The sequence below is a fragment of the Aphelocoma coerulescens genome, unplaced genomic scaffold, assembly GCF_041296385.1.
Source record: "Aphelocoma coerulescens isolate FSJ_1873_10779 unplaced genomic scaffold, UR_Acoe_1.0 HiC_scaffold_186, whole genome shotgun sequence".
NCBI classification, from domain to species: Eukaryota; Metazoa; Chordata; class Aves; order Passeriformes; family Corvidae; genus Aphelocoma; species Aphelocoma coerulescens.
Window position 1 is genome coordinate 33,794 of NW_027183534.1, and position 24,417 is coordinate 58,210.

Sequence of the window (24,417 nt, forward strand, 5' to 3'; positions counted from 1 at the left end):
GGTCCATGGGGGATCACTGGGAAGCACTGGGAGTGCCATGGGGGGATCACTGGGAGCACTGGGAGGTCCATGGGGGGATCCCTGGGAGAACTGGGAGGTCCATGGGTGAATCACTGGGAGGCACTGGGAAGCACTGGGAGCACTGGGAGGTCCATGGGTGAATCACTGGGAGCACTGGGAAGCACTGGGAGCACTGGAAGGTCCATGGGGGATCACTGGGAGCCACTGGGAGCACTGGGAGGTCCATGGGGGGATCACTGGGAAGCACTGGGAGCACTGGGAGGTCCATGGGGGGATCACTGGGAGAACTGGGAGGTCCATGGGGGATCACTGGGAAGCACTGGGAGTGCCATGGGGGGATCACTGGGAGCACTGGGAGGTCCATGGGGGGATCCCTGGGAGAACTGGGAGGTCCATGGGTGAATCACTGGGAGGCACTGGGAAGCACTGGGAGCACTGGGAGGTCCATGGGTGAATCACTGAGAGCCACTGGGAGCCACTGGGAGCACTGGGAGTGCCATGGGTGAATCACTGGGAAGCACTGGGAAGCACTGGGAAGCACTGGGAGGTCCATGGGTGAATCACTGGGAGCACTGGGAAGCACTGGGAGCACTGGAAGGTCCATGGGGGATCACTGGGAGCCACTGGGAGCACTGGGAGGTCCATGGGGGGATCACTGGGAGCCACTGGGAGCCACTGGAAGGTCCATGGGGGGATCACTGGGATCACTGGGAGCACTGGGAGTGCCATGGGGGATCATTGGGAGCACTGGGAGTGCCATGGGGGGATCACTGGGAGCCACTGGGAGCAGTGGGAGGTCCATGGGGGGATCACTGGGAAGCACTGGGAGCACTGGGAGGTCCATGGGGGATCACTGGGAGCACTGGGAGGTCTATGGGGGAAGCACTGGGAGTGCCATGGGTGAAGCACTGGGAATCCCTGGAAGCACTGGGAGCACTGGGAAGCACTGGGAAGCACTGGGAGCACTGGGAATCACTGGGAAGCACTGGGAGCACTGGGAGGTCCATGGGTGAATCACTGGGAAGCACTGGGAAGCACTGGGAGCACTGGGAGGTCCATGGGTGAATCACTGGGAGCACTGGGAAGCACTGGGAATCACTGGGAGCACTGGGAGGTCCATGGGTGAATCACTGGGAAGCACTGGGAAGCACTGGGAGCACTGGGAAGCACTGGGAGGTCCATGGGGGATCACTGGGAGCCACTGGGAGCCACTGGGAGGTCCATCGGTGAATCACTGGGAAGCACTGAGAAGCACTGGGAGCACTGGGAATCACTGGGAGCCACTGGGAGCCACTGGGAGGTCCATGGGTGAATCACTGGGAAGCACTGGGAAGCACTGGGAAGCACTGGGAGCACTGGGAGCACTGGGAGGTCCATCGGTGAATCACTGGGAAGCACTGGGAAGCACTGGGAGCACTGGGAGGTCCATGGGGGATCACTGGGAGCCACTGGGAGCCACTGGGAGGTCCATGGGTGAATCACTGGGAAGCACTGGGAATCACTGGGAATCACTGGGAATCACTGGGAGCACTGGGAAGCACTGGGAATCACTGGGAATCACTGGGAATCACTGGGAATCACCGGGAATCACTGGGAAGCACTGGGAGCACTGGGAATCACTGGGAATCACTGGGAATCACTGGGAGCACTGGGAAGCACCGGGAATCACTGGGAAGCACTGGGAAGCACTGGGAAGCACTGGCAGGGCTCCCCGCGGGGCCCGGCCCGGGTGTGGCCCCACCGCTCCCCCCCCCCGCGGCCATCGCCCCTTTAAGGCCGCGCCCTCGGCCCCGCCCCCCGCCCGGACCTGCCGGACCGGTCCGCCCCGCCCGGCCCCGCCCCCTCCCCGCCCGGCCCCGCCCCCCGAGCCCCCGGCCCCGCCCCCTGCCCGCTCCCGTCCCGTCCCGCAGCCGAGCAGCACCGGCCCCTCCGCCGCCACCGGCCCGGCTCGGCCCGATCGGCCCCGGTCCCGCCCGGTCCCGCCCGGCGCGGCCCGGCCAGGCTCAGCCCGGAGCCCCCCCCCCGCCCCACCCGGTGCATCCCGGTGGGTGCCGGTGGCTCCCGGAGGGACCCGCCGAGGCTCTGCCCAGTGGGAGCCGGGGTGTCCCGGTGGGTACCGGGGTGTCCCGGTGGGTGCCGGTGCCGCCCCCCCTTCCCCCCCCGGAGGGTCCCGGTGGGTGTCGGTGGGGCTCGGTCCCGCCCGGATGGTGCTGGCCGGGGGCCGAGCCGCGCCGTGAGCCCCGGAGCGCTCCGCATGGACCCCCGCGGGATGCGGCCCGGGGCGCCCGTCCTCCTCCTCACCTTCCTCCTCGCCGTTACCGGTAAGGCCCGGGTGGGACACGGCGGCACCGGCACCGGCACCGGCTGCGAGGGGGGACGGGGGTGGCCGTGGGGGCGGCGGCACCGGCTGCACGGGCGGAGGGGCACCGAGGGGCGCGGAGGGCACCGGGGCCACCGCTTCCCACGCGGGGGCCACCGGCAGCGCCCGAAGTGGCGAACCGGGACCGGGGGGGGGGGGCAGCGGCTGCCACGGAGCGGGGGAAGGAAAGGAGGGGGATGAAACCGGGACCGGGATGGTGAAATCGGGACCGGGATGGTGAAAGCGGAACCGGGACGGTGAAAACGGAACCGGGACGGTGAAAGCGGAACCGGGACACCGAAACCGGAACCGGGATGGTGAAACCGGGACCGGGACGGTGAAAGCGGAACCGGGACACCGAAACCGGGACCGGGACGGTGAAAGCGGGACCGTGAAAGTGGAACCGGGACACCGAAACCGGGACCTGGACACTGAAACCGGGACCGGGACATCGGGACCGGGAGCGGCGGTCGGGACGGTGGAGGGAGGACCCCCGGGGAGGGGGGGGGGGGGGGGGTCGTCGGTCGGGGCACGCGCGGGCGCGCGCTCCCGTGCGCAGGTGTGCGCGTGTGTACGTGGGAGCGCTCGCGTGTGCACCTGCGGCCGCGCGCGGGTCCGTGGGCGCGCGTCCGAGGGTCCGAGCGTCCGCTGGGCGCGTGCCCGAGCGTCCGGGGGCTCGTGCCCGCGGGTCCCCCGCGCCGTGGGGGGGGGAGCTGGGGGTGGGGGGGGGGGGGGGTGGGGGGTGGCGGGGCCGCCGCGCCTCGGGCGCTTCACACGCGTGTGCGCGCACACCTGCCCGCGTGCCCGTGGGTGCGCACCTGCGGCTCTGCGTGGGCTCCCCTCCCCCCCCCCTCAGGGAATGCCGGGGGGCGGGGGGGGGCGCGGACCCCTCTGGGGACACGAGGGGGGGACACAAACCGTGGGAACGGCGACACCGCCATGCCCGGGGGGGGGGGGTCCCGCCCCCTCCCCGTTGTCCCCCACGCCCCCCACTTTGGGGGTCTCCCCCCGCGGGGTCTCCCACTCAGGATTGCGGGGGGGGGGGGGCAGCTGCACCCACGGGTGCTGCACAAGGTGGGGGGGCGGAGGGGGATCCCCTGCTCTGCCCCGCCCCCTCCCAGCCCGCCGTGCCTCAGTTTCCCCACGGGACCCGTGGGAACGGGCTGGGGACCACCCCTCCCCTCCCCACGCGGGTCACCGGGGTGCTGACCCCCGCCCCCCCCTCCACGCGGCTCGCACCCCACGGGGGTGGGGTGGGGGGTCCTGGGGGTCGGCCGGCGGGGGGGGTGGGGTTCCCGTCACGTCAAGGCCTTGGAGCCCTGGGGGGGTGCGGGGCGCACACGCGTGTGCAAGGGGGACCCGCGCGTGTGCAAAGGGTTCCCACGCGCGGGCCAGCGCTTTGTTGGGGTGGGTGGGTGGGTGCGGGGGTGGGTGCGGGGGTCCCATCACGCCTGTGTGTCCCCCCCCGGGCCGAGGGGACAGCGGGTGACCTCCCACGTGCCACCCCACCGCACACCCCGGGACCCCCGCGGGAATTCGGGCTGGGGGTCCCCACCACCCCCTCCCCCCCCCCCCCCCAACCGTTCCCGGCGTGTTTTGGGGCCCCCCCCCCCCCCGCGCGCGGCCGGGGCGTGGGGGCCGCGGGAGCCGGTTCAGCCGGTTCCCCGCTCCGGTTCCCACGCGCTCGGGCCCCGCTGGGTGGGGACGCCCCGAGGGGGGGAACCTCCCCACGGAACCCCAGAAACTTCCCCCCCCCTCCCCGCACCCCCACTCCCCACACACACACGCACGCACCCGCCGCCCCGCCGCGACCCCCGTGGGACGCCCCCAGACCCCTCCCGGGACCCCCCGTCACCCCCCCCCCCCCACCGATCTCTCCCCGTTCGCTTGGGGGAAACTGAGGCACGTGCGGGCGGGGAGCGCGGCGCGGGGAGGCAGCGGCGCGGTTCATGAAGGGGTTAATGAGTCGGGGGGTTCTTGGGGGGGGGTCGGGGAGGTTTTTTGGGGAGCCCTCGGGGGGGCTCGGCGGGGGCGGCAGCGCGGATCCGTCCCGGCCGGTTGGGCTGGACGGGCCGGCCCGGCCGCTTCTGGCGGCGGCGGCGGCGGGACGGGACGGGACACGCCCCCCCCTCCCGCGGGACACGCCCCCCGGGACACGCCCCCTCCCAAAAATGCACCCCCAAAAATGCACCTCAAAGCCCCCCCCCAAAGCCGCTCCCCAAATCCGGGACCCCAAAACCGCACCCCAAATTCTGCATCCCAAACCTCCCAGCCACCCCCCAGCCGGTCCCCAAAACCGCACCCCAAATTCTGCATCCCAAACCACCCCCCAGCCGGTCCCCAAAACCGCACCCCAAATCCTGCACCCCAAATTCTGCATCCCAAACCACCCAGCCACCCCTCAGCCGGTCCCCAAAACGGCACCCCAAATCCTGCACCCCCAAAAATGCACCTGAAAGACCCCCCCCCTTGGTCAGCCCCCCCCCAAAGCCGCTCCCCAAATCCGGGACCCCAAAACCGCACCCCAAATTCTGCATCCCAAACCACCCAGCCACCCCCCAGCCGGTCCCCAAAACCGCACCCCCAAATCCTGCAGCCCCAAAAATGCACCTCAAAGCCCCCCCAAACCCACTCCCCAAATCCGGGACCCCAAATCCTGCACCCCAAATTCTGCATCCCAAACCACCCAGCCACCCCCCAGCCGGTCCCCAAAACCGCACCCCAAATCCTGCACCCCAAATTCTGCATCCCAAACCACCCAGCCACACCCCAGCCGGTCCCCAAAACGGCACCCCAAATCCTGCACCCCCAAAAATGCACCTGAAAGACCCCCCCCCTCGGTCAGCCCCCCCCCAAAGCCGCTCCCCAAATCCGGGGCCCCAAAACTGCACCCCAAATTCTGCATCCCAAACCATCCCCCAGCCGGTCCCCAAAACCGCACCCCCAAATCCTGCAGCCCCAAAAATGCACCTCAAAGCCCCCCCAAACCCACTCCCCAAATCCGGGACCCCAAACATCGCACTCCAAATCCTGCACCCCAAATTCTGCATCCCAAACCACCCAACCACCCCCCAGCCGGCCCCCAAAACCGCACCCCAAATCCTGCACCCCAAATTCTGCACCCCCAACCCCGAGTCTTGCAGGTGTGCCCAGGTGTGCCCAGGTGTGCCCAGGTGTGCTCCTGCACAGACCCGAGTGCAAGCACAGGTGCCCAGGTGTGCCCAGGTGTGCCCAGGTGTACCCAGGTGTGCCCAGGTGCACCCAGGTGTGCTCCTGCACAGACCCGAGTGTAAGCACAGGTGCCCAGGTGTGCCCAGGTGTACCCAGGTGTACCCAGGTGTGCCCAGGTGTGCCCAGGTGTGCTCCTGCACAGACCCGAGTGTAAGCACAGGTGTGCCCAGGTGTGCTCAGGTGTGCCCAGGTGTGCCCAGGTGTGCTCTTGCACACTCGCTATCTCCCCCGGTGCCCGCAGGTGGTGGCACAGGGGACACGTGCAGGTGCCAGGGCCCTTTGCACGCTCACTCCCACACGCAGGTGGTGGCACGGGGGACACGTGGGTGTCCCACAGCCCCTGGCACACCTGGTATCACACCTGGCGCCCACAGGTGATGGCACAGGGGCCACGCGGACGTCCCTGTCCCACCCCCGGTGCCCACAGATGGTGGCACAAGGGACACACCCCCCATGCCCGTGCCCACTGTGTCCCCACAGGTGACAGCGGCGGGCCAGGTGGAGATGCCACCTCCGCGTGCCCATCGTGTCCTGCTGTGTCCTTGCAGGCAGTGGCAGGGGTGTCACACCCCTGTCCCCCGTGTCCCCGTGGCACAGGGGGCATCGTGGGCGTCCCTGTGCCCGCTCAGTCCCACACCTGGTGGCACCTGAAGTGTCCCATCCCCGTCCCCCGTGTCCCTGCGGGCAGGGGCTGTGTGGAGGTGGCTGTGCCCACACCTGGTGGCACAGGGGACACCCAGAAGTGTCCCATCCCCATGCCCATGTCCCTGCGAGCAGGGGCCACGTGGAGGTGCCTGTGCCCACACCTGGTGGCACAGGGGACACCCAGAAGTGTCCCATCCCCGTGCCCGTATCCCTGCGGGCAGGGGCTGTGTGGAGGTGGCTGTGCCCACACCTGGTGGCACAGGGGACACCCAGAAGTGTCCCATCCCCGTGCCCGTGTCCCACAGGCGGGGGCCGCATGGAGGTGGCTGTGCCCACACCTGGTGGCACAGGGGACACCCAGAAGGGACACCCATCCCCGTGCCCATGTCCCACAGGCGGGGGCCGTGTGGAGGTGGCTGTGCCCACACCTGGTGGCACAGGGGACACCCAGAAGTGTCCCATCCCTGTGCCCGTGTCCCTGCGGGCAGGGGCTGTGTGGCAGTGCCACATCCCTGTCCCCACCGTGTCCCACCATGTCCCACAGGCGGGGGCCGTGTGGAGGTGCCTGTGCCCACACCTGGTGGCACAGGGGACACCCAGAAGTGTCCCATCCCTGTGCCCATGTCCCCGTAGGTGGGGGCCGCGTGGAGGTGCCTGTGCCCACACCTGGTGGCACAGGGGACACCCAGAAGTGTCACATCCCCGTGCCCATGTCCCCGCAGGTGGGGGCCGCATGGAGGTGGCTGTGCCCACACCTGGTGGCACAGGGGACACCCAGAAGTGTCCCATCCCCGTGCCCGTGTCCCTGCGAGCAGGGGCTGTGTGGCAGTGCCACATCCCTGTCCCCACCGTGTCCCACCATGTCCCACAGGTGGGGGCTGTGTGGAGGTGCCTGTGCCCACACCTGGTGGCACAGGGGACACCCAGAAGTGTCCCATCCCCGTGCCCGTGTCCCCGCAGGCGGGGGCCGCGTGGAGGTGGCTGTGCCCACACCTGGTGGCACAGAGGACACCCAGAAGTGTCCCATCCCTGTGCCCATGTCCCCGCAGGTGGGGGCCGCGTGGAGGTGCCTGTGCCCACACCTGGTGGCACAGGGGACACCCAGAAGTGTCACATCCCCGTGCCCATGTCCCCGCAGGTGGGGGCCGCATGGAGGTGGCTGTGCCCACACCTGGTGGCACAGGGGACACCCAGAAGTGTCCCATCCCCGTGCCCGTGTCCCTGCGAGCAGGGGCTGTGTGGCAGTGCCACATCCCTGTCCCCACCGTGTCCCACCATGTCCCACAGGTGGGGGCTGTGTGGAGGTGCCTGTGCCCACACCTGGTGGCACAGGGGACACCCAGAAGTGTCCCATCCCCGTGCCCGTGTCCCCACAGGTGGGGGCTGCGTGGAGGTGGCTGTGCCCACACCTGGTGGCACAGGGGACACTCAGAAGTGTCCCATCCCCGTGCCCGTGTCCCACAGGTGGGGGCTGTGTGGAGGTGGCTGTGCCCACACCTGGTGGCACAGGGGACACCCAGAAGGGACACCCATCCCCGTGCCCATGTCCCACAGGTGGGGGCCGCATGGAGGTGGCTGTGCCCACACCTGGTGGCACAGGGGACACCCAGAAGTGTCCCATCCCCGTGCCCGTGTCCCTGCGAGCAGGGGCCGCGTGGAGGTGCCTGTGCCCATACCTGGTGGCACAGGGGACACCCAGAAGTGTCCCATCCCCGTGCCCATGTCCCACAGGCGGGGGCCGCGTGGAGGTGCCTGTGCCCACACCTGGTGGCACAGGGGACACCCAGAAGTGTCCCATCCCCGTGCCCATGTCCCACAGGCGGGGGCCGCGTGGAGGTGCCGCGCAGCGTGACGGCCGTGCTGGGCCAGGACGTGGTGCTGCCGTGCCGGTACCGGGCGCAGGAGCAGGAGCAGGTGGTGCAGGTGACGTGGCTGAAGCGCGGGCCGGGCTCGGTGGCCACCGAGGTGGCCGTGCTGAACCCGCAGCACGGCGAGCACGTGCAGGAGCCCTTCGTGGGGCGCGTCCTGCGCCACGGCCACGGCGACCTCGAGGACGGGGCCATCCTCCTGCGCAACGCCGTGCAGGGCGACGAGGGCGACTACGAGTGTCACCTCATCACCTTCCCCTTGGGCAACTTCGAGGGGCGGCTCACGCTCAGGGTGCTGGGTGAGCCCGGGGGAGGCAAGGCGGGCATGGGGGGCATGGGGGGTTTGGGGGGCATGGGGGACACGGGGGACACGGGGGGTTTGGGGGACACGGGGGACACGGGGGGTTTGGGGGATATGGGGGGTATGGGGGTCTGGGGAGCACGGGGGACATGGGGGGCACGGGGGGGTTGGGGGGCATGGGGGACATGGCGGGCATGGGGGGTTTGGGGGGCATGGGGGACACGGGGGACACGGGGGGTTTGGGGGACACGGGGGACACGGGGGGTTTGGGGGATATGGGGGGTATGGGGGTTTGGGGAGCACGGGGGACATGGGGGGCACGGGGGGGTTGGGGGGCATGGGGGACATGGGGGGCATGGGGGGTTTGGGGGGCATGGGGGGTATGAGGGTTTGGGGGGCATGGGGGACATGGGGGGCACGGGGGGGTTGGGGGGCATGGGGGACATGGGGGACATGGGGGGCATGGGGGGTTTGGGGGGCATGGGGGACACGGGGGGCATGGGGGGTTTGGGGGATATGGGGGGTATGGGGGTTTGGGGAGCACGGGGGACATGGGGGGCACGGGGGGTATGGGGGCATGGGGGACATGGGGGGCACGGGGGGTTTGGGGGCATGGGGGGTATGGGGGCATGGGGGACATGGGGGACAGGGGGGGTTTGGGGGGCATGGGGGACACGGGGGACATGGGGGGTATGGGGGACACGGGGGACACGGGGGGTTTGGGGGATATGGGGGGTATGGGGGTTTGGGGAGCACGGGGGACATGGGGGGCACGGGGGGGTTGGGGGGCATGGGGGACATGGGGGGCATGGGGGGTTTGGGGGGCACGGGGGACACGGGGGGCATGGGGGACAGGGGGGGTTTGGGGGGTATGGGGGACATGGGGGACACGGGGGGTATGGGGGACACAGGGGACATGGGGGACATGGGGGATATGGGGGATATGGGGGGCTTGAGGATCACAGGTGGCATGGGGGACATGAGGGGCACAGGGGACATGGGGGACATGGGGGACATGAGGGACATGGGGGGCTTGGGGATCACAGGTGGCATGGGGGACATGGGGGACATGGGGGACATGGGGGGCTTGGGGATCACAGGTGGCATGGGGGACATGGGGGACATGGGGGGCAGAGGTGGCATGGGGGGCACAGGGGACATGGGGAACATGGGGAGCATGGGGGGCTTGGGGATCACAGGGGGACATGGGGATCACAGGTGGCATGGGGGACATGGGGGGCATGGGGAACATGAGGGGTTTGGGGGACATGGGGGATGTGGGGGGCACAGGTGGCATGGGGGACACAGAGGGCATGGGGGGCATGGGGGTTATAGGGGCACAGGACCCAGAGGACATGGAGGACAGAGGGGATATGGGACACAGATGGCACGGGGGGCATGGGGGACATGGGGGGGTTTGGGGGCCATGGGGGATATGAGGGGCACAGGGTGCATGGGGGCACAGGGGACATGGGGGGGTATGAGGGACATGGGGGGCATGGGGGGCAGAGGTGGCATGGGGGACATGGGGGACATGGGGGGCTTGGGGATCACAGGGGGACATGGGGGGGTATGAGGGACATGGGGGGCATGGGGGGCAGAGGTGGCATGGGGGACAGGGGGGACATGGGGAACATGGGGGGCATGGGGGGCTTGGGGATCACAGGGGGACATGGGGGGCACGGGGGGCATGGGGGACATGGGGGGTTTGGGGGGCATGGGGGGTATGAGGGGCACAGGGTGCATGGGGGCACAGGGGACATGGGGGGGTATGAGGGACATGGAGGGGCATGGGGGCACAGGGGACCACGGGTGACATAGGGGGCCCAGATGACGTGGGATACGGGAGACATGGGGGGCATGGGGGATATGAGGGACACGGGGGACATGGGGGGCATTGGCGACGTGGAGGGGACATTGGGGACGTGGGGGTGTGATGGGCATTGGGGACACGACGGGCACAAGGGGACATGGGGGAGCCCTGGGGTCGTGGGGTACGTGGAGGGCACGGGGGACACAACGGGCACCGGTGCCACGGGGGCCATCGAGGGCCGTGCGGCACAAGCCACACACCGGTGACGCGCCGACCGCTGAGCACCCCACAAAACCCCCCCTGGCACCATCGCCCACCACCTGACCGCCACGTCCACCCTCACAGTGCCACCGCTGCCCATCCTGAACCCCGGCCCGCCGCTGGAGGAGGGCCAAGGCCGGACGCTGGCGGCCTCGTGCACGGCCGAGGGCAGCCCGGTGCCATCGGTGCGCTGGGAGACCGAGGTGCGTGGCACCAATGCCACGCGGCGCTCGGCCCATGCCCGCTCGGCCTCGGTCACCAGCGAGTTCTTCCTGGTGCCCGGGCGCAGCATGAACGGCAAGAGCCTCACCTGCGTGGTGGCACACCCCGGCCTGCGCCACGAGAAGAGGATCACGCACCTGCTCAGCGTGGCCTGTGAGCCACCGGGCACCGCCGAGGGGCGGGGGGGGGGATGTGGGGAGGGGGATGGGGGTCTGGGGGGACGTGGGGGACTTTAGGGGTGTGGAGGGCACTGGGGACATGGGGGGCACTGGGGACGTGGGGGGCACTGGGGACATCGGGGGTGTGGAGGGCACTGGGGACATGGGGGGTGTAATGGGTATTGGGGAATGTGGGGGACTTTAGGGGTGTGGGGGACACTGGGGACATGGGGGGCACTGGGGACATGGGGGTGTGGAGGGCACTGGGGACATGGGGGGCATTGGGGATGTGGGGGGCACTGGGGACATGGGGGACCCTGGGGACATGGGGGGTGTAATGGGTATTGGGGGACGTGGGGGACTTTAGGGGTGTGGAGGGCACTGGGGACATGGGGGGCACTGGGAACATGGGGGTGTGGGAGGCACTGGAGACATGGGGGGCACTGGGGACATGGGGGGCACTGGGGACATGGGGGGCACTGGGGACATGGGGGACCCTGGGGACGTGGGGGGTGTGATGGGTACTGGGGGACCTGGGCGGTTTTAGGGGTGTGGGGGGCACTGGGACCACGGATGGCCTTTGGGGGGGCATTGAGGGACATGGAGGGCATCGGGGACATTGAGGGATGTGGGGGACATCGGGGACATTGAGGGATGTGGGGGACATCGAGGGTATTGGGGACATCGCGGGTACAGAGGGCACGGAGGGTGACGCGGGCACGGGGGGGGACATGGAGATGCCAGGAGTCCCTGGGGACCTTGGGGACACGGAGGGGCCCTGAGGGACATTTGGGGACGTGGCAATCACCGGGGGGGTCACTAGAGGCACTGGGGACACGGGGGGGGACACAGGTGGCACTGAGAACGTGGGGGACACAGGTGGCACTGTGAGGACCCTGGGGGCACGGAGGGCGGCGCGTTGGAAGCGGGGGGGGGGCGGGATGAAGGACGCAGTGGGGGGGACACCGTGGGCATGGGGGGCACAGCGGGGCCATGGCACCTCGTCCCCTGACTGTCCCCTCGGTGTCCCCAGACCTGTCGGATGCGTCCGTGCTCGGCCACACGGCCGAGTGGCAGGAGGGCATGGAGGGGGCGGCGCTGACCTGCCTGGGGGACGGCAACCCCCCCCCGACCTACAACTGGACACGGTGAGGCCACCGGCACCTGCTGGCACCTGCTGGCACCTGCTGGCACCTGCTGGCACCTCCCCACGGCCACCTGCCCTGCATCCCCTCGCCCGTGTCCCTCCGTGTCCCCACCAGGCTCTGGTGCACGGTCGTGTCCCTGCCCCAGCTCTGTGCCATGTCCCCACCACGTCCCCCTGACCATGTCCGTGTCCCTGCCTGTGCCATGTCCCTGCCTGTGCCATGTCCCCACCATGTCCCCCTGACCATGTCCGTGACCCTGCCTGTGCCATGTCCCTGCCTGTGCCATGTCCCCACCACGTCCCCCTGACCATGTCCGTGACCCTGCCTGTGCCATGTCCCTGCCATGTCCCTCCATGTCCGTGCCATGTCCCTGCCATGTCCCATGTTCCTGTGGTGTCCCGGCTACCTGTGCCACGTCCCTGCCTGTGCCATGTCCCTGCCATGTCCCTGTCTTGTCCCATGTTCCTGTGGTGTCCCAGCTGCCTGTGCCGTGTCCCTGCCTGTGCCACGTCCCTGCCATGTCCCTCCATGTCCCTGCTATGTCCCTGCCATGTCCCATGTCCCTGTGGTGTCCTGGCTGCCTGTGCCATGTCCCTGCCTGTGCCATGTCCCTGGCATGTCCCCTGACCATGTCTGTGTCCCTGCCTGTGCCATGTCCCTGCCATGTCCCTCCATGTCCCTGCCATGTCCCATGTTCCTGTGGTGTCCTGGCTGCCTGTGCCATGTCCCTGCCTGTGCCATGTCCCCTGACCATGTCTGTGTCCCTGCCTGTGCCATGTCCCTGCCATGTCCCTCCACGTCCCTGCCATGTCCCTGCCTGTGCCACATCCCTGCCTGTGCCATGTCCCTCCATGTCCCTGCCATGTCCCTCCACGTCCCTGTGGTGTCCTGGCTGCCTGTGCCATGTCCCTGCCTGTGCCGTGTCCCTGCCATGTCCCTGCCATGTCCCTGCCTGTGCCATGTCCCTGTGGTGTCCCTGCCATGTCCCTCCATGTCCCTGCCATGTACCTGCCATGTCCCTCCATGTCCCTGCCATGTCCCACGTCCCTGTGGTGTCCTGGCTGCCTGTGCCATGTCCCTGCCTCTGCCATGTCCCTGCCATGTCCCTGCTATGTCCCTGCCATGTCCCTGCCTATGCCACGTCCCTGCTTGTGCCATGTCCCTCCATGTCCCTGCCAGGTCCCTGCCATGTCCCTCCATGTCCCACGTCCCTGTGGTGTCCTGGCTGCCTGTGCCACATCCCTGCCTATGCCACGTCCCTGCTTGTGCCATGTCCCTCCATGTCCCTGCCAGGTCCCTGCCATGTCCCTCCATGTCCCTGCCATGTCCCTGCCTGTGCCATGTCCCTGTGGTGTCCCTGCCATGTCCCTGCCTCTGCCATGTCCCTGCCATGTCCCTGCCATGTCCCTCCATGTCCCTCCATGTCCCTGCCATGTCCCCCCATCCCTGCCACATCTCCCACCCCCCAAATCCCTCTCCCACGCCCGTCCCCGCCACGTCCCTGCCCACGCCCGTGCCCGTGCCGGTGCCGCCGCGGCTGTGCCTGGCAGTGCCGCATGCCCGGACAGGTCCCGCGGTGCCCGGCTGGGCGTCACCCGTGGGAACCGGCACCGCCGGCTTTGATGCCGCCACCGCCACCCGCCCGTGCCCGCCCGGGCAGGCCGGGGGCTGTCGCCGGGGGCTGACACCGGGGTGTCCCCGCAGGGTGGACGCGCCGCTGCCCGCGGGCGTCAGGGCCAAGGGGGACACGCTGCTGTTCCAGCGGCCCCTGGCCGTGGCCGATGCCGGCGACTACGTGTGCCGAGTGTCCAACCGCGTGGCCGCCAAGGAGGCCCGGGCCAACGTCAGCATCCGGGGACGTGCCACAGGTGGGGACAGGGCCGGCGGGGGCACCTCCGGAGCAGGGAGGTCGGGAGGGTGGCAGCGGGGAGAGCTGGGTTGGGTTTCTCCGTCCGTGTGTCCGTGTGTCCGTCCGTTCATTCAGCTGTCCATCTGTCCACTCATCCGTCTGTTTCTATGTCCATCTATCTGTGTGTCCATTCATCCAATTATCCATCTGTCTGTCCGTCCATCCCTCTGTCCGTCCATTCATCCACTTGTCCACCCACCCACCCACCAGTCCACTCAGCTGTCTGTTCCTCAACCCATCCCTCTGTCCACCCATCTGTCCATTCATCTGTCTGTCCATTCATCCACTTGTCCACCCACCCATCTGTCCACCCCTCCGTCCATCCGCCCACCCGTTCATCCACCTGTCCACCCACCCATCTGTCTGTCCGTCCATCCGTCCATTCATCCACCTGTCCATCCACCCATTTGTCTGTCCACCCATCCGTCCATCCACCCACCCATTCATCCACCTGTCCATCTGTCCGTCCGTCCATTCATCCACCCACCCATCTGTCTGTCCACCCATCTGTCTGTCCATCCACCCCCCCATTCATCCACCTGTCCATCTGTCCATCCGTCCATTCATCCACCCACCCATCCGTCTGTCCACCCATCCGTCTGTCCATCCATCCCTCCATCCACCCACCCATTCATCCACCCACCCATCCGTCTGTCCACCCATCTGTCCATCTGTCCACCTGTCCACCCATCCGTCCATCTGTCCATCCATCCATCCATCCATCCATCCATCCGTCCATCCATCCATCCATCTGCCCACCCATCCCTCCATCCACCCACCCATTCATCCACCTGTCCATCTGTCTGTCCGTCCATTCATCCACCCACCCATCCATCTGTCCACCCATCTGTCCATTCATCCACCCACCCATCCGTCTGTCCACCCATCTGTCCATTCATCCACCCACCCATCCGTTTGTCCACCCATCCGTCCATTCATCCATCCCTCCATCCATCCGTCCGTCCGTCCGTCTGTCCGTCCGTCCCTCCCGCCCCCGCTCCTCCCATCCCGTGCCCATCCCACCCTCGTCCGTCCCTTTTCCACGCCCGCCCACTCACCGTGTGCTCATCGCCGCCTGCTTTACTCACTCCTTACTCACCCGCCCTTCCGTCCACTCACCCGCCTGCTCATCCCTCTGGATTCCTGCTCGTCCGTCCGTCGTTCCGTCCGTCTGTCCATCCGTCCCTCCGGCACCTCTCGCTGTCCATCCCCACCCACTGGTCACCCACTCACCCATTGTCCATGGGCTTGTCCATCCGTGGATTGTCCATCTGTCCATCTGTCCATCCACCCACCCCGGATGTATTGATCAGTCCACCCGTCCATAGATTCATCTGCCCGTGGATGGACTTGTCCATCTGTCCATCCATGGACTCGTCCATCTGTCCATCCATCCATCTGTGGATGTACCTGTCCATCTGTCCATCCATGGACTTGTCCATCTGTCCATCCATGGACTCGTCCATCTGTCCATCCATCCATCTGTGGATGTACCTGTCCATCTGTCCATCCATGGACTTGTCCATCTGTCCATCCATGGACTCGTCCATCTGTCCATCCGTCCATCCATGGATGTACTTGACCATCTGTCCATCCATGGACTCGTCCATCTGTCCATCTGTCCATCCATGGATGTACCTGTCCATCTGTCCATCCATGGACTCGTCCATCTGTCCATCCGTCCATCCATGGATGTACCTGTCCATCTGTCCATCCGTCCATCCATGGATGTACCTGTCCATCTGTCCATCCATGGACTTGTCCATCTGTCCATCCATAGACTCATCCATCTGTCCATCCGTGGATGTACCTGTCCATCTGTCCATCCATGAACTCGTCCATCTGTCCATCCATGGATGTACCTGTCCATCTGTCCATCCATGGACTCGTCCATCTGTCCATCTGCCCATCCATGGATGTACCTGTCCATCTGTCCATCCATGGACTCATCCATCTGTCCATCCGTCCATCCATGGATGTACCTGACCATCTGTCCATCCATGGACTCGTCCATCTGTCCATCCATCCATCCATCCCTGGACGTCCCCCTGACCCCCTTGGGGTGTCCCCTGACCCTCTTAGGGTTGCCCTCCCTCTCTGGGACGTCCCCTGACCCCCTTTGAGGTCTCTCCCCTCTTCGGGGTGTCCCCCTTTTGGGGTGTCCCTCTGACCCCTCTGAGGTATCTCCTGTCTTTCTGATGTCCCTCTGACCCTCTTTGAGGTCTCTCCCCTCTTCGGGGTGTCCCCCTGACCCCTTTGGGTGTCCCCTCTCTTCGGGGTGTCCCCCTGACCCCTGTGGGGTGCCCACAGAGGACCCCGTGCGCCGCGTGGACCTGGTGTCGGCCTCGGTGGTCGTGGTCGGGGTCATCGCCGCCGTCCTGCTCTGTGTCCTCGTCATCGTCGTTGTGGTCATGACCCTGTACCACAAACGCAAGACCCAGCGCATCTCCGAGAAGTAGTAAGGGAGGGGACACGGGGACATTGGGGGACAGGGGGGGGACATGGGGGGAGAACAGGTACATGGAAGGGCACGGTGGACATGGGGACGTGGAGGAGATATGAGGGACATTGGGGAGATGGGGGATATTGGGGACATGGGTATATGGGGACATGGGGGACATGGGGACACGAGGGATACGGGGGACATGGAGGAGATATGAGGGACATTGGGGACATTGGGGACATGGGGGACATGAGGGACATTGGGGACATGGGGACACGGGGACACAAGGGACATGGGGGACATGGAGGAGATATGAGGGACATTGGGGACATGGGGGTATGGGAACATGAGGGACATAGGGGACATGAGGGACATTGGGGACATGGGGACATGGAGGAGATATGAGGGACTGGGGACATGAGGGACACTGGGGACATGGGGGGTATGGGGACATGAGGGACATTGGGGACATGGAGGAGATATGAGGGACATTGGGGACATGGGGACATTGGGGACATAGAGGACATGGGGACATTGGGACGTGGGGGATATTGGGGACATGGAGGACATGGGTATATGGGGACATGGGGGACATTGGGGACATGGAGGAGATATGAGGGACATTGGGGACATTGGGGACATGGGGACATGGGGGACATGGGGACATTGGGACGTTGGGGATATTGGGGACATGGGTATATGGGGACACGAGGGACATTGGGGACATGAAGGAGATATGAGGGACATTGGGGACATGGAGGACATGGGGACATGGGGGACACTGGGGACATGAAGGAGATATGAGGGACATTGGGGACATTGGGGACATTGGGGACATGGGGGGTATGGGGACATGAGGGACATTGGGGACATGGAGGAGATATGAGGGACATTGGGGACATGGGGACATGGGGACATTGGGACGTGGGGGATATTGGGGACATGGAGGACATGGGTATATGGGGACATGGGGGACATTGGGGACATGGAGGAGATATGAGGGACATTGGGGACATTGGGGACATGGGGACATGGGGGACACTGGGGACATGGAGGAGATATGAGGGACATTGGGGACATGGGGACATGGGGGACATGGGGACATTGGGACGTTGGGGATATTGGGGACATGGAGGACATGGGTATATGGGGACATGGGGGACATTGGGGACATGGAGGAGATATGAGGGACATTGGGGACATTGGGGACATGGGGGACATGGGGACATTGGGACGTTGGGGATATTGGGGACATAGGTATATGGGGACACGAGGGACATTGGGGACATGAAGGAGATATGAGGGACATTGGGGACATGGAGGACATGGGGACATGGGGGACACTGGGGACATGAAGGAGATATGAGGGACATTGGGGACATTGGGGGGACACAGGGAGACGTGGACAGCACATGGGACGTTGGGGACGCGAGAGGGACACGGGACGGATACGGGGGATGTGGGGGCACACGAGGGACATGGGGGGACACGGTAGGACACAGTAGGACACAGTAGGACACGGGGGACACGGGGGACACGGCGGGGCCGGTGCTGAGTGTCCCCCGTGTCCCCAGCGAGGAGGAGCTGACGCTGACCCGGGAAAATTCCATCCGGAGGCTCCACTCCAGCCACAGCAGCGACCCCCGGGCACAGGTGGGGACAGGGGTTTGGGGACACGGGGTGGGGGGATGTGGGACAGGGCTTGGGGGGCCCTGGGTGGTGGGGGAACCCACGGAAGGGGGGCTTGGGTTGGGCTGTGGGGTGTCCGTGGGGTGTCCGTGGGGTCAGACTGTGGGATGTCTGTGGGTATCCATGGAGTGTCCATGGGGTGTCCATGGGGTGTCCATGGGATCAGGCCGCTGGACTGTGGGGTGCCCATGGAGTGTCCAGGGGTGTCCATGGGGTGTCCATAGGGCTGGACTGTGGGGTGTCCATGGGGTGTCCAGGGGTATCCATGGAGTGTCCAGGGGTGTCCATGGAGTGTCCATGGGGTGTCCAGGGGTGTCCATGGGGTGTCCATAGGGCTGGACTGTGGGGTGTCCATAGGGCTGGACCGTGGGGTGTCCATGGAGTGTCCATAGGGTGTCCATGGGATCAGGCTGCTGGACCACGGGGTGCCCATGGAGTGTCCATAGGGCTGGACCATGGAGTGTCCATGGAGTGTCCAGGGGTGTCCATGGAGTGTCCATGGGGTGTCCATAGGGCTGGACTGTGGGGTGTCCAGGGGTGTCCATGGGGTGTCCATAGGGCTGGACCGTGGGGTGTCCATGGAATGTCCATGGAGTGTTCATAGGGCTGGACTGTGGGGTGTCCATGGGGTGTCCAGGGGTGTCCATGGAGTGTCCATGGGGTGTCCTTGGAGTATCCATAGGGCTGGACCATGTGGTGTCCATGGGGTGTCCAGGGGTGTCCATGGGGTGTCCATAGGGCTGGACTGTGGGGTGTCCATAGGGCTGGACCGTGGGGTGTCCATGGAGTGTCCATAGGGTGTCCATGGGATCAGGCTGCTGGACCATGGGGTGCCCATGGAGTGTCCATAGGGCTGGACCATGGAGTGTCCATGGAGTGTCCAGGGGTGTCCATGGAGTGTCCATGGGGTGTCCATAGGGCTGGACTGTGGGGTGTCCAGGGGTGTCCATGGGGTGTCCATAGGGCTGGACCGTGGGGTGTCCATGGAATGTCCATGGAGTGTTCATAGGGCTGGACTGTGGGGTGTCCATGGGGTGTCCAGGGGTGTCCATGGAGTGTCCATAGGGCTGGACCATGGAGTGTCCATGGGGTGTCCAGGGGTGTCCATGGAGTGTCCATGGGGTGTCCTTGGAGTATCCATAGGGCTGGACCATGTGGTGTCCATGGGGTGTCCAGGGGTGTCCATGGGGTGTCCATAGGGCTGGACTGTGGGGTGTCCATAGGGCTGGACCGTGGGGTGTCCATGGAGTGTCCATAGGGTGTCCATGGGATCAGGCTGCTGGACCATGGGGTGCCCATGGAGTGTCCATAGGGCTGGACCATGGAGTGTCCATGGAGTGTCCAGGGGTGTCCATGGAGTGTCCATGGGGTGTCCATAGGGCTGGACTGTGGGGTGTCCAGGGGTGTCCATGGGGTGTCCATAGGGCTGGACCGTGGGGTGTCCATGGAATGTCCATGGAGTGTTCATAGGGCTGGACTGTGGGGTGTCCATGGGGTGTCCAGGGGTGTCCATGGAGTGTCCATAGGGCTGGACCATGGAGTGTCCATGGGGTGTCCAGGGGTGTCCATGGAGTGTCCATGGGGTGTCCTTGGAGTATCCATAGGGCTGGACCATGTGGTGTCCATGGGGTGTCCAGGGGTGTCCATGGGGTGTCCATAGGGCTGGACTGTGGGGTGTCCATAGGGCTGGACCGTGGGGTGTCCATGGAGTGTCCATAGGGTGTCCATGGGATCAGGCTGCTGGACCATGGGGTGCCCATGGAGTGTCCATAGGGCTGGACCATGGAGTGTCCATGGAGTGTCCAGGGGTGTCCATAGGGCTGGACTGTGGGGTGTCCATGGGGTGTCCAGGGGTGTCCGTAGGGCTGGACTGTGGGGTGTCCATGGAGTGTCCATGGGGTGTCCATGGGGTGTCCATAGGGCTGGACTGTGGGGTGTCCAGGGGTGTCCATGGGGTGTCCATAGGGCTGGACCGTGGGGTGTCCATGGAGTGTCCATGGGGTGTCCGTAGGGCTGGACCGTGGGGTGTCCATGGAGTGTCCAGGGGTGTCCACGGAGTGTCCATGGGGTGTACATAGGGCTGGACCGTGGGGGGTCCATGGAGCATCCAGGGGTGTCCATGGGGTGTCCATGGGGTGTCTGTGGAGTGTCCATGGGATCAGGCCGCTGGACTGTGGGGTGTCCATGGAGTGTCCATGAGGTGTCCATGGGGTGTCTGTGGAGTGTCCATGAGGTGTCCATGGGGTGTCTGTGGAGTGTCCAGGGGTGTCCATGGGGTGTCCATGGGGTGTCCATGGGGTGTCTGTGGAGTGTCTGGGGGTGTCCGTGAGGTGTCCGTGAGGTGTCCATGGGGTGTCCTTGGGGTGTCCGGGCATTGTCAGGGGGTCTCCATGAGGTGTCCATGGGTGTTTGGGCATTGTCCATGGGGTGTCCATGAGGTGTCCACGGGGTGTCCAGGCATTGTCCATGGGGTGTCCGTGAGGTGTCCATGGGGTGTCCTTGGGGTGTCTGGGCATTGTCCGGGGGTGTCCGTGGGGTGTCTGGGCATTGTCAGGGGGTCTCCGTGAGGTGTCCATGGGGTGTCCTTGGGGTGTCCGGGCATTGTCCGGGGGTGTCCGTGGGGTGTCTGGGCATTGTCAGGGGGTCTCCGTGAGGTGTCCATGGGTGTCCGGGCATTGTCCATGGGTGTCCATGAGGTGTCCATGGGGTGTCCATGAGGTGTCCATGGGGTGTCCAGGCATTGTCCATGGGGTGTCCATGAGGTGTCCTTGGGGTGTCCGGGCATTGTCCATGGGGTGTCCGTGAGGTGTCCATGGGGTGTCCTTGGGGTGTCCGGGCATTGTCCGGGGGGTGTCCGTGGGGTGTCCTGGGCACTGACCAGCCTGTCCCAGCTGGAGGAGACGCTGCAGCTGCGGACGGAGAGTCGCCAGGGCAGCCTGCGAGGGGACAGCCTGCGAGGGGACAGCCTGCGAGGGGACAGCCTGCGTGGCACCAGCATCTGCTCGGCCATGGTGAGCCATGGGGCACACTGGTGCTGTCCGTGTCCCCACCCGTGTCTGTGTCCCCACTGGTGGCCATGTCCTCATCAGCCCCAGGGTCCCCCATCGGTGCCCGTGACGCTGGTGGCACCTGTGTCCTTGTGTCCCCAGCAGTGCCCGTGACGCTGGTGGCACCTGTGTCCCTGTTGGTCCCTGTTGGTCCCTGTGTCCCCATCGGTGCCCATGTCCCTGGTGGCACCTGTGTGTCCCTGTTGGTCCCTGTGTCCCCATCAATGCCATGTCCCTGGTGGCACCTGTGTCCCTGTTGGTCCCTGTGTCTCCAGCAGTGCCACGTCCCTGGTGGCACCTGTGTCCCCATCAGCCCCTGTGTCCCCATTGGTGCCCATGTCGCTGGTGGCACCTGTTTCCCCATCAATGCCATGTCCCTGGTGGCACCCATGTCCCCATCAGCCCCTGTGTCGCCATCAGCCCCAGTGTCCCCATCGGTGCCCACGTCCCTGGTGGCACCCGTGTCCCCATCAGCCCCTGTGTCCCCATCAATGCCACGTCCCTGGTGGCACCTGTGTCCCCATCAGCCCCAGTGTCCCCAGTAGTATCCATGACGCTGGTGGCACCCGTGTCCCTGTTGGTCCCTGTGTCCCCATCGGTGCCCGTGATGCTGGTGGCACTCGTGTCCCCATCAGCCCCAGTGTCCCCAGCAGTGCCCGTGATGCTGGTGGCACCCATGTCCCCATCAGACCCTGTGTCCCCATCAATGCCACGTCCCTGGTGGCACCCGTGTCCCCATCAGTCCCTGTGTCCCTATCGGTGCCCATGACGCTGGTGGCACCTGTGTCCCTGTTGGTCCCTGTGTCCCCAGCAGTGCCCGTGCTCCTGGTGGCACTCATGTCCCCATCAGCCCCAGTGTCCCCATCAGCCCCAGTGTCCCCAGCAGTGCCCGTGATGCTGGTGGCACCTGTGTCCCTGTTGGTCCCAGTGTCCCCATCGGTGCCCATGTCCCTGGTGGCACCCATGTCCCCATCAGCCCCAGTGTCCCCATCGGTGCCCATGACGCTGGTGGCACCTGTGTCCCTGTTGGTCCCTGTGTCCCCAGCAGTGCCCGTGCTCCTGGTGGCACCTGTGTCCCCATCAGCCCCTGTGTCCCCATCAATGCCACGTCCCTGGTGGCACCCGTGTCCCCATCAGCCCCAGTGTCCCCATCGGTGCCCATGACGCTGGTGGCACCTGTGTCCCTGTTGGTCCCTGTGTCCCCATCAATGCCACGTCCCTGGTGGCACCCGTGTCCCCATCAGCCCCAGTGTCCCCATCGGTGCCCATGACGCTGGTGGCACCTGTGTCCCTGTTGGTCCCTGTGTCCCCATCAATGCCACGTCCCTGGTGGCACCCGTGTCCCCATCAGCCCCAGTGTCCCCATCAGTGCCCATGACCCTGGTGGCACCAGTGTCCCTGTTGGTCCCTGTGTCCCCAGCAGTGCCCGTGCTCCTGGTGGCACCCGCGTCCCCATCAGCGCCAGTGTCCCCATCAATGCCACGTCCCTGTCCATGCCCAGGTCCCCACTACTGCCCAAGGTCCTTGGTGACGCCCATGTCCCCATCAGTCCCTGTGTCCCCGTGGTGCCCACATCCCCCATGGCACCCGTGTCCCCATCAATGCCACGTCCCTGGTGGCACCCGTGTCCCCATCAATGCCATGTCCCCATGGCACCCGTGTCCCCATCAATGCCACGTCCCTGGTGGCACCCGTGTCCCCAGCAGTGCCCACATCCCTCTCACCCCCCGTGTCCCCACGGTGCCCGTGTCCCCATCAATCCCCGCGTCCCCCTGCCCGCTGGCACCGCTGGCACCGCTGACGTGTCCCTTGTCCCCAGAGCGAGGAGCCCGAGGGCCGCAGTTACTCCACGCTGTCCACGGTGCGGGAGATCGAGACGCAGACGGACGTTCCCGTTGTCGTCCCCGTTGTCCCCTCGACGCTGCCGCCGCCGCCGGACCCGGCCGGGAAGGAGCCCAAGGAGGAGGAGGAGGAGGGGGGCGGCGGGGGGGACCCCATCAAGCAGGCCATGACCCACTTCGTGCAGGAGAACGGGATGCTGCAGGCCAAGCCCAGCTCCAATGGCATCTACATCAACGGCCGTGGCCACCTGGTGTGAGCCGGGCACCGGGGGGACACCTGGGGACAGCCAGGGGACAGCCAGGGGACAGCCAGCCCCACCCCGTGCCCGCCTGGCTCTGCCCCCGCCGCTCCGGTCCCCGGGTGTCACCTCGCTGCTGGTGTGGGGTCAAGGATGGACTTCAGTCCCCAAGGGCCACCTCGCTGCTGGCGTGGGGTTGGGGACAAGGACAGTGCCCCAAGGGCCACCTCGCTGCGGGCGTGGGGTTGGGGACAAGGACAGTGCCCCGGGTGTCACCGCCCTGCTGGCGTGGGGTTGGGGACAAGGACAGTGCCCCAAGTGTCACCACCCTGCTGGCGTGGGGCTGGGGACAAGGACAGTGCCCCGGGTGTCACCGCCCTGCTGGCGTGGGGTTGGGGACAAGGACAGTGCCCCGGGTGTCACCTTGCTGCTGGCGTGGGGTTGGGGACAAGGACAGTGCCCCAAGGGCCACCTCGCTGCTGGTGTGGGGTCAAGGATGGACTCTGGTCCCCAAGTGTCACCTCCCTGCTGGCACATGGGGTTGGGGACACCACCAAGCTCCAGGACATTCTGCAGTCCCCAAGTGTCACCTGGCTGCTGGCACAGGCTTGGGGACACGCATGGCACCCCTGGACATGCTCTGGTCCCCAAGTGCCACCTCCCTGCTGGCACAGGCTTGGGGACACCACCAAGCCCCAGGACATTCTCTGGTCCCTGAGTGTCACCCCCCTGCTGGCACAGGCTTGGGGACAAGCCCCCAGGACAAACTCCTGTCCCCAGGTGCCACCTCCCTGCTGTCACAGGCATGGGGACACCGCTGACCCCTAGGACATGCTCCGGTCCCCAAGTGTCCCCTCCCTGCTGGTGTAGGGTCAAGGATGGACTCTGGTCCCCAAGTGCCACCTCCTTGCTGGCACCGACTTGGGGACAAACCCCAGGACAAGCTCCTGTCCCCAGGTGTCACCCGACCCCAGGCTGGGGACGCTGGTGGTGACACCGGCGACCTCCCAGGACTCCCCAAACTCCCCAGGACTGAGCAGGGCAGGAGCCCCTGCGTGCCCCCAACCCCCCCCCGGGACTGTGGTGGCACCGGTGACAGCCGTGTCCCCTCCCCCCCGGGCTGTGGTGGCACTGGTGACAGCCGTGTCCCCTCCCCCCCGGGCTGGGGGAGGGGCTGTACAGCCGTGTATAGACCCTGTAAATAAACGACCCGCGGGGCTGG

General features: G+C 66.4%; 1 protein-coding gene across 1 annotated transcript; it reads left to right on the forward strand.

Moving 5' to 3' along the window:
- The first annotated feature begins 2,087 nt into the window (after positions 1-2,087).
- NECTIN4 (nectin cell adhesion molecule 4) lies at positions 2,088-24,417 on the forward strand. Its single transcript, XM_068998877.1, has 9 exons — positions 2,088-2,342; positions 8,076-8,423; positions 10,584-10,874; positions 11,913-12,027; positions 13,732-13,895; positions 16,247-16,394; positions 17,954-18,032; positions 20,960-21,079; positions 22,935-24,417. Exons 1-9 carry the CDS (start codon positions 2,276-2,278, stop codon positions 23,211-23,213), a joined length of 1,611 nt encoding a protein of 536 aa, XP_068854978.1. The 5' UTR covers positions 2,088-2,275; the 3' UTR covers positions 23,214-24,417.

Coding starts and splice junctions, on each gene's coding strand:
- NECTIN4 (XM_068998877.1), top strand. CDS start 2,276: ATGGACCCCCGCGGGATGCGGCCCGGGGCGCCCGTCCTCCTCCTCACC. Junction 2,343..8,075: donor CTTCCTCCTCGCCGTTACCG/GTAAGGCCCGGG, acceptor CATGTCCCACAG/GCGGGGGCCGCGTGGAGGTG. Junction 18,033..20,959: donor GCAGCGACCCCCGGGCACAG/GTGGGGACAGGG, acceptor AGCCTGTCCCAG/CTGGAGGAGACGCTGCAGCT.